At 45.4% G+C, this 10,472-nt stretch overlaps 1 protein-coding gene across 1 annotated transcript in view; it reads left to right on the top strand.

Moving 5' to 3' along the window:
• Positions 1-862: 862 nt before the first annotated feature.
• The window catches only part of LOC115082242 (obscurin-like protein 1), a 65,417-nt gene continuing 55,807 nt past the window's right edge, over positions 863-10,472 (top strand). Inside the window, exons 1-2 of the mRNA XM_029586490.1 lie at positions 863-1,052; positions 5,692-5,973. Coding sequence (XP_029442350.1) covers positions 863-1,052; positions 5,692-5,973 — 472 coding nt within the window. The remainder of the gene's footprint in view (positions 1,053-5,691; positions 5,974-10,472) is intronic.

Here is a 10,472-nt window from a genome sequence, read left to right as displayed (position 1 = left end):
AGTGTCTATCGAGTAAAAGGAAAACACAGAGAGTTAGCTGCAGAAACTGGAGGAGATATCCAAGTCAGATGATGCAGACTTGCTTAGTAAAGCTCAGCACTATGCGAACAACAGGACACAAATGGTTTGTGAATCTGAGATTTAATAATACACTGCAGTGCTGTGAGCTGGACTCTGGGGCGACATGTAATGTCATGTGTCTGAAAGCAAAGATAAGGCTGGCCTTGAAGGTAGAACTACAACCAATAGGCACCAAATTGAAGCTATGTTCGGGAGAGTTCGACATCCTAGGGATTTTCTCAAATGCAGCAGAGAGTACAAGGCTGTACTCATGAGCCTGAGTTTGAGATGATGAAAGCCTCTCAGAGGCTACTGCTGTTTGGTTCAATATGTGAGAGCCTCGGGCTGATCCAGTTCACCATTCCTGCTGAGATAAACTGCATAACACATCAGGGCACCAGACTGTTGTCGAGCTGATGAATGCATATGGTGATGTGTTTCATGGACCAGTGGAACATGTTTTAGGAGAAGTGCATTTTGAGTTTCATCCCAGTATTTCAACAATTCATTATGTTCCATCCAGTGTACCAGTAGCCATAAATCCAGAGAGAAAGGTACAGCTGACATGCATGAAACAGTTGGACATCTTGCACTGGTGACCAAACTGATCTACTGCATAAGCAGATGGTTTAAGTAAGGAAGTTGGAGATTTTGAGAATTTGTATTGATCTAGAGTTTCTAAACCTAGCACTGAGGCAGTGTGATTATGCATTCCAGTGCTTGAAGATGTCTTACGCAGGCTGCCTCAGGCCTGAGTGATGCATGGGATGCATTCTGGGAATGTAATTTGGATGACAAAAGCATGTTCTGGACCCCTGTGACAGGAGACTCGATAGCACCAGCGGGGCATCAGCAGGAGCAGCAGGGATTGTTAGCAGAGCTCAGTGGTATCAAGTCGGTAGCGGATGAGATCCTCATCGTGGGCTGTGGTGACTCTGATGAAGAAGCAGAGCAGGATCACGATGACAAGCTCTCAGCCCGAATGGATCAATGCATGTAGGCGAAGCTAAGACTTAGTATGAATGTAGGGGTGTGAGAGGGGGTATATAGGGGGTTATTGTGCTTGACTGGTGAGCAGGAAGAGCCTCTGAGTGAATAAAACCCTAAGAGCCTTGAGAGAACTCTACCATAAGAAGCTTGCTGGGCAGACTGGATGGGCCATTTTGGATCTTTTCTGCCATTATTTCTATGTCGGGAGGTCATGGGGCTTTGTGTGGTCTGTGGCCCTTCCTGTGTGCCCCCATACCCAGAATAGGTCAGAGCCCAGCAGAAGACAGTGAAAAACATGTTGCAAGAAGGCAAAAAGTGATGGCAAAAACCCTTGAAAAGCTAAACTCTATAGGAGAAACACATTTAGAAAAGCATGGATAGCAGTCAGGAGACTGAAGACATCATTGCCAGTAACTGATAAACTATCCGAGCCCTGGGTGATACCAAGGTGTATCAGAAAGACTGCGACACGAGGCAAATTTTTAAGTCAAACTATGCCATATCTTCTAAGGGTTTTCCTACATTGAATACTGATGAGCCAATTATCTTGAAACCACTGGGAGATCAAACAAGCCATTGTAAACTGGCTACCTGCATTCAAAAGTCACTTCCTGCTCATATTTGGTGGACATTGAGGAAAGTGTCTAACCCTGTAATTCTGTGGACCTTTGAGAGCCTGAACAGGTGGTTCAACTGAAGGGCCAAGCAGTCGTTCTGTGTGAGTACATACCCAAGCATTCAGAGTAGAGAACATAAGAACATGCCGTACTGGGTCAGACCAAGGGTCCATCAAGCCCAGCATCCTGTTTCCAACAGTGGCCAATCCAGGCCATAAGAACCTGGCAAGTACCCAAACACTAAGTCTATTTCATACTACTGTTGCTGGTAATAGCAGTGGCTATTTTCTAAGTCAACTCAATTAATAGCAGGTAATGGACTTCTCCTCCAAGAACTTATCCAATCTTTTTTTAAACGCAGCTATACTAACTGCACTAACCACATCCTCTGGCAACAAATTCCAGAGTTTAATTGTGCGTTGAGTGAAGAAGAGCTTTCTCCGATTAGTTTTAAATGTGCCACATGCTAACTTCATGGAGTGCCCCCTAGTCTTTCTATTATCTGAAAGACTAAATAACCGATTCACATCTACCCATTCTAGACATCACATGATTTTAAACACCTCTATCATATCCCCCCTCAGCCGTCTCTTCTCCAAGCTGAAAAGTCCTATCCACTGTAGTCTTTCCTCATAGGGGAGTTGTTCCATTCCCCTTTATCATTTTGGTAGCCCTTCTCTGTACCTTCTCCATCGCAATTATATCTTTTTTTAGATGCGGCGACCAGAATTGTACACAGTATTCAAGATGGGGTCTCACCATGGAGCGATAAAGAGGCATTATGACATTTTCCGTTTTATTCACCATTCCCTTCTTAATAATTCCCAACATTCTGTTTGCTTTTTGACTGCCGCAGCACACTGAGCCGACGATTTCAATGTGTTATCCACTATGACGCCTAGATCTCTTTCTTGGGTGGTAGCACCTAATATGGAACCTAACATTGTGTAACTATAGCATGGGTTATTTTTCCCTATATGCATCACCTTGCACTTATCCACATTAAATTTCATCTGCCATTTGGATGCCCAATTTTCCAGTCTCACAAGCTCTTCCTGCAATTTATCACAATCTGCTTGTGATTTAACTACTCTGAACAATTTTGTGTCATCTGCAAATTTGATTACCTCACTCGTTGTATTTCTTTCCAGATCATTTATAAATATATTGAAAAGTAAGGTTCCCAATACGGATCCCTGAGGCACTCCTCTGCCCACTCCCTTCCACTGAGAAAATTGTCCATGTAATCCTACTCTCTGTTTCCTGTCTTTTAGCCAGTTTGTAATCCACGAAAGGACATCGCCACCTATCCCATGACTTTTTACTTTTCCTAGAGCCTCTCTTGAGGAACTTTATCAAACGTCTTCTGGAGTCTCAATGTGTGGATGAGACGATGTACCCCAATAGCTGGCTCCTCCCCAGCACTGTCTAAAATCCTATCTAGGTCATGCATGAGGTACGCCACCTTCGCACCAGGTAGGCATGTTACTAGGCGATCCTCACTCCCACCAGCTACCCAACTGTCTACAATTCCTAATAATTGAATCATCAACTATGATGGCCGACCTAACCCTTCCCTCCTGGGCAGTAGGCCTTGGAGACACATCCTCGGTGTGAAAGGACAATGTCCCACCTGGAGAGCAGGTTCTTGCTACAGGATCCTTTCCAGCTACACCAGGTTGATGCTCTCCAATCATGAGACCTTCTTCCTCCAAAGCAGCACCAGGGCTGCCAGTCTGAAGTTGGGACTTGGCTACTATGTCCCTGAAGGTCTCATCTATATACCTCTCTGATTGCCTCAGTTCCTCCAGGTCTGCCACTCTAGCATCCAGAGATCGGATTCATTCACTGAGAGCCAGGAGCTCTTTGCATCGGATGCACAAGTACAACCTCTCACCGGCGGATAAAAAAATCATACATGCGACACTCGATGCAAAAGACTGGGAAGCCCCCCTCTTGCTGCTGGACTGCTGCCTTCATCTTAAATTTGTTCAGTTCCTAGTTAAGCTTTAGGCTGCTAAGGGAGTAAGAATGTGGCTAATTAACATCCTTTAAATGTATTAGAGTATTCACTATATGTCTAGTAGTGGCCTACAGGGGAATGATCAAACTTTCAATAAGGTGTGGAGAATTCCTGAAGTGAAGTTAATAGGCTGATTTTTTGTTTTTTTTATTGTGAAAGTGGCACCTGCCTATAAATTAAAGGATGAGCTAGGGGTGAGTGGGAGAGGGGCAGGAGAGAAGGGAAATACAAACACACTAACTTCTATTTATTAGCTGCCTTACTGACTATTAAAAGCACCTAAAACACACTAAATAATATATCCCAATAGTTTACTTCTCCCCCATACTTTTAGAAAACATTCCCAAGCAAAACTTACTGATTCCTTTCAGCCACCAGCAAAGTGATCCTCTTCTTTCTATGGGAACAGAATGATGGGACTCCTGAGCAAGCACGGAGATTAGAGGTTCTATGGGAACAGTAATGATGGGACTCCTGAGCGAGCAAGGAGAGTAGAGGATCTATGGGAACAGTAATGATGGGACTCCTGAGTGAGCATGGAGATTAGAGGATCTATGGGAACAGTAATGATGGGACTCCTGAACGAGCACGGACAGTAGAGGATCTATGGAAACAGTAACGATGGGACTCCTGAGCGAGCACGGAGAGTAGAGGATCTATGGGAACAGTAACGATGGGACTCCTGAGCGAGCACGGAGAGTAGAGGATCTATGGGAACAGTAACGATGGGACTCCTGAGCGAGCACGGAGAGTAGAGGATCTATGGGAACAGTAACGATGGGACTCCTGAGCGAGCACGGAGAGTAGAGGATCTATGGGAACAGTAACGATGGGACTCCTGAGCGAGCACGGAGAGTAGAGGATCTATGGGAACAGTAACGATGGGACTCCTGAGCGAGCACGGAGAGTAGAGGATCTATGGGAACAGTAACGATGGGACTCCTGAGCGAGCACGGAGAGTAGAGGATCTATGGGAACAGTAACGATGGGACTCCTGAGCGAGCACGGAGAGTAGAGGATCTATGGGAACAGTAACGATGGGACTCCTGAGCGAGCACGGAGAGTAGAGGATCTATGGGAACAGTAACGATGGGACTCCTGAGCGAGCACGGAGAGTAGAGGATCTATGGGAACAGTAACGATGGGACTCCTGAGCGAGCACGGAGAGTAGAGGATCTATGGGAACAGTAACGATGGGACTCCTGAGCGAGCAGGGAGAGTAGAGGATCTATGGGAACAGTAATGATGGGACTCCTGCGTGAGCACGAAGAGTAGAGGATCTATGGGAACAGAATGATGGGACTCCTGAGCGAGCATGGAGAGTAGAGGATCTATGGGAACAGTAATGATGGGACTCCTGAGCGAGCATGGAGAGTAGAGGATCAATGGGAACAGTAATGATGGGACTCCTGAGCGAGCTTGGAGAGTAGAGGATCAATGGGAACAGTAATGATGGGACTCCTGAGCGAGCTTGGAGAGTAGAGGATCAATGGGAACAGTAATGATGGGACTCCTGAGCAAGCAGGTGCAGCTGTTGGAAATCTGGGGTCAAGCATGAGAGCCAGGAGAGATAACAGCCCACTGATGCCACATAGATCAGCAGCTGCATGCACAGAAAAACCCTTTCTAGTCTCGTGGAGTTTGACACTCAAAGCCTCCTAAGGACATAATCTGTAGATGTTTTACAATAGAAAATTGTGCATATACTGAACAAAGAAAAAAGAGAATTTACAGAAGTTAGATTATAGGTTGATGCCACCTTGTGGCTGATTGTATATCTCACTGCTTTCTGCTTCCTGTCTCTGTTACATAAACATTGTGTGTTGCTTGCTGGGTAATACAACATGGCACCCATTCTCTAGCAGGTTTCAGTCTTTATTTCTACATATGAAACAACTCTCTCCCTCTCCTCCCCCTCTTTCTCCTCCTCTCCCTCTCCCTCTGCTTTTCCCCTCTCTCATTCTAGCTCTGCTTTAATCCTTCTGCTCTGTTCTTTTTCAGTGCCATTGGTTCAGATACGGAAACCTTTGCAGAATGTGTTAGTGAAAGAAGGAGAAGATGCCGAGTTTCATGTGGAGCTCTCTGCCTCAGTCACTGGGAGGTGGTTAGTGAATGGAAAGCAGGTGAATGATGGTGATGATGATGAGGGCAGAAGATACCACATGAAGCATGAAAAGACCCAGCATTCCATGCTGATACAAGGAGCCCTCTACAAGCATGATGGCGCAGAGGTCCTGTTTATTGCACAAGGCATAAGAGAGTCAGCAGCTCTACATATACAAGGTAAACTTCATTACGAAGAGTTCTGCCAGCAGAAATTAATCACGTCAACCTGGGAGAACAGCTAAAGGAGTTAATCCTGCCCCCGCCAGAGAAAGCAGCAGGCATGGGGGGGGGGGGGCACACTCTTGCTCCCTCCAGGGGAAGAAGCTGATGAGGGACTCACTGTGCCAACGACTGGGGAGGAGCTGTCATATAAAAGAGCAGCCCAGTGGCCCAAAGATTTTATCTAAATAGGATGCATTGCCAACACTATTGTCATTAGTCACAGGAATAATTAATAAGTGGATGTCTGGCACAGCTACAGTCAGTGATCACTGACTCTGTGGGCTGGATGGGAAACATGCTTGAATATTAAGGGATCTGAGAGAGGTTCTGGTGATTCTGCTAAAGTATCTATTCAATAGATCTCTGGAGACAGGCGCAGTCCTATGGGATTGGAGAAGGGGAGATGTAATCCCTCTTCATAACGTGGTAATAGACAAGGTTGGTTAGTCTTAACTTAGAAACATAAACAAGACAGCAGAAAAAAACACATGCTCATCTAGTCTGCCCATCTGACCGATTTATAGAGCTTTACAATTCCCATGACTACCTCAGAGATCCCCAGTATTTACCCCATGCTTTCTTGAATTCACTTACTGTTCTTGTTTCTACCACTTCCACTGCATCTACTACCCTCTTTGTAAAGAAATATTTCCTAAGATTACTCCTGAGTCTATCCCCTTTCTCCCAGGACAAGCAGGATGGTAATCCTCACATGTGGGTATCGTCACTGGACGGAGCCCTATCACGGAAAAATTTTCTGTCAAAGTTTCTAGAAAGCTTTGACTGGCACACTGAGTATGCCCAGTATGCCATGATTTCTGTGTCCACAGGGGTCTTCCTTCAGTCTCTTTTTTTCCGCGATGCAGTTTGCCTCGCGTTTAGGAGCTCTGTGAGATTTTTCTCACAACTTTTCCTCATGGAAACACTTGACATTTTACTTCACAAATAATTTTTCCCTACACGGGTCTCCCTTCGCGTATATTTCATCGACACTCGATGAATACTATGCCCTGTTTTTTGATCAGTTCCTTTCACCTCACTAATGGTTCCCCTGGGTTACCAACCAAATTGCAGCCTTCTTTTCACCCTTGGTCTGCCCCACGATACCCGCGAGTGTCCTTGCTGCGAACCTCCACCGGGTCCATTGGGGCTAGAGGGTTTGGAACGTCCATGGTTCCCACTGCCGCCAGGGCTGCCATTGAGGTCGTCCATGCCCTTCGATGCCCGTCAACTCCAATGGCCCCCATCAAATCAATGCCTCCGTCGATGCCATCGGTGCCTCCATCAATGCCATCGGTACTCCGTCCATGCCTTCGTTGATGCCTTCAATGCCGCCGTCGATACTATCAAAGCCTCCATCGATGTCCTCAACTAAAGAAAATGCTCCATACTTCGGGTTCTAAACCAGAGCCCGTTGTAATCCTTGGGCGAAAAACAATGCCAAGAGCAGTAGAGGCACGGTGACCATCCGTCACCAATGCCATCCGAGACAGCGAGGGCATCTTCCTCAGTGCTGGAGAATAACCAGGCCGAGCACTGAGGGAAACATCATTACTGCCACGGTAACCATCCGTTACCTTCACCATTGTGGACATCGGTGGCAGTTTACTCGGTGCTAGAGAATGACTGGGCCGAGCACCCTGGGAAACAACGTCGCTGGCACCGACATGGTTCCGCGTTCGGTGCCAGCACTGATACCCCACTGGCATCAATGTCCATTGAGCCAGTTGCAAAGCGGGCCCGGGTACAAGAGTCTCCATGCTCCTCTGCACCCAAGGCGCCGAGGTACTGAGCCACCACAGATTCATGTGAAAGTTCCAGTAACGCCGAGCCTGTCTCCCCCTGTAGCTGTGCTACTAATACCAGCTTCCAGGGAGGAGCTGGACGTCCTCATCTGTCAGGCTGTCATCGATGCCTTCTGGAATCTACTAACACTGGAGCCATCGATGTTCACACCGTTGTGGCACCGCATCATTGTGGCACCTACCAAAGACAGCCCAAGTCATTGATGCTGACTAGTCCTTCTGAGCCTCCATAGACCCCTATACCTATCCCGGGATCCTCGAGGGGCGATGGGCATTCTAATCCTGCTTCGGCTCGATCCCATCGAGACCTAAGTTAAGAACATGTCTGAAACCATTCCTTTCGACCTGGTCACTAAAAAGGACCAGAAGTTTCGGGAGGTTCTAGGTCATTATTTATTTATTTATTTATTTATTTGTTTGTTTATTTATTTATTTGGACTCTTATATACCGAAGTATAGCAAGCTGCCTTCACTCCGGTTTACAGTTTTAACAACTTATTACAGATAAAGCATAGTGTAACCGTGAACAAACAACTAGTTACATTTAAAGCATAAAGCAACAGTGTATAAACAGGTATTATAGTGTATAACCAAATAAATTGGCCTTACTGTGTGTAAACAGTGTAAAGATAGATAAAGATAAGCATATAACGTTGTAACTTAAATGTATCATCGAGCAACTGGTGTGTTTATAAGTCTCTTGAATAGGAAACCATATTGGTGTCACATATTGCAATTTACCAGCTATGTTTGACACAACACCAAAGGAACTTCTCTGCCATCCACATGAAATTCGAGCAACATGTGATTGCTTCAAAATGTCCTCCTGTTGCCAGCAACAGGACTCTGTTCTAGATGTACAGAACAGACAGTATAAGGTCAAGGTCAACAAGGAAGAATCTCAACCAGTCACCTGCAACTTAGGAGTCCCACAAGGATCATCACTCTCTCCAACCTTATTCAATATTTACCTTCTGCCACTCTGCCAGCTCCTCATCAACCTGAATCTCGTCCACTACTTATATGCAGACGATGTTCAGATACTGATTCCAATTACTGAATCTCTCCAAAAAACTCTGGACTTCTGGAACTCTTGCCAACAAGCCATCAACAATTTACTCACTAGCCTCAACTTGATCCTTAATCAAAACAAAACAGAATATCTCCTCATTTCCCAAAACGGAACCTACACACTTCCAAGTACCATCTTGTCAACTCAATTAACAATAACCCCACAAGTCAGAAATCTAGGAGTTATACTTGATAACCAAATGAATTACAGATCACTCATAAATAACATCGTAAAGGATGGATTCTTCAAATTACAAGTCTTAAAAAGACTGAGACCACTCCTACATTTCAAAGACTTCCGATTAGTTCTACAAGCAATCATTCTCACGAAAATAGATTACTGCAACTCACTTCTACTGGGTCTCCCTGCCAATGCCATAAAACCGCTACAGATGCTGCAGAACGCTGCAGCGAGGATCTTAACCAAGTCCAACAAAAGAGACCACATCTCACCCATCTTAAAAAGCCTACACTGGCTTCCCGTCAAATTCAGAATACTATTCAAAGTGCTCTCAGTAACCCACAAGGCAATACACAACCTGGCACCACTCGAGCTCACATTCCCTCTCCAACTCCACACATCTTCCAGACCAGTGAGACAAGCCTACAAAAACAACCTTCAAATTCCACCGATGAAGTCAGCATTAAGTAAAAGAGCTTTCTCCACAGCTGGGCCTCAACTCTGGAACACTCTCCCATCAGAGCTCAGATCAGTGCAATGCTCCACTACATTTAAAAAAAGACTCAAGACTTGGTTATTCAACCAAGCCTTCCCATAACATCAACCTGCGAAATATCCCTGCCAATATCCCCTCAGTGGTAACACGCTAGAGAACTATATAGATCTTCTCTAGAAATCACATGATCTTTGGCAGTCTATTATCAAAACCCAACCTCTAGCCTATATTAGGCTCCGTACATGTTAATTATGTTATTACCCCCATATATCTTAATCCAAGTTAATTCGACCTGTTCATTGTAAGACATTTACTTGTCATTGTTGTTATTGTTTAAAATGTAAACCGAATTGATCAGTAATTCTGTTATTGGAAAGTCGGTATAGAAAAATGCTAAATAAATAAAATAAATAAATGGTAACCTGGCTTACGGCCTCTGATTTATGGCCCGAAGTCCAAGATACTCTAGCTGATCTGCCATGCACTGCAGATAATCTCTTCGTGCACAAGCTCCAGAAGACAGTGGCTCAATTGCAAGACCGCCACGAGACCCTTCAATAGCTCTCTACGTTTATTGCAAATCCTCTCTCCTCGGTTAGGATACCAGCGAAGAGGGATGCTAGCTTTTACCACTCCCGCTCCCGCGTGAGACCAACGGGTATCCAGATTACACCAATTCCACCAATCAGGCAGGCTCCTGGATTTTTCTACCTTGCCAGAGAACAGAACGGTCCACCCGAGATGTAGTACATGTGGGCACCAGCGATATAGAGAAGTTCTGGAGAACAAACCTATGATTGTAGGTAGGAAACTAAAATCCAGGATTCCTAGTTCCACACACACAGGACCCCTGAGGCAGGCTGAGGCCGAAGATGAGATGATGGTGCAGGGAGGAAGCGTT

This window comes from Rhinatrema bivittatum, unplaced genomic scaffold (assembly GCF_901001135.1).
Source record: "Rhinatrema bivittatum unplaced genomic scaffold, aRhiBiv1.1, whole genome shotgun sequence".
Classification (NCBI taxonomy): domain Eukaryota; kingdom Metazoa; phylum Chordata; class Amphibia; order Gymnophiona; family Rhinatrematidae; genus Rhinatrema; species Rhinatrema bivittatum.
The sequence above is the reverse complement of the archived record's forward strand: the minus strand, read 5'-3'. Positions and strand labels throughout refer to the sequence as shown.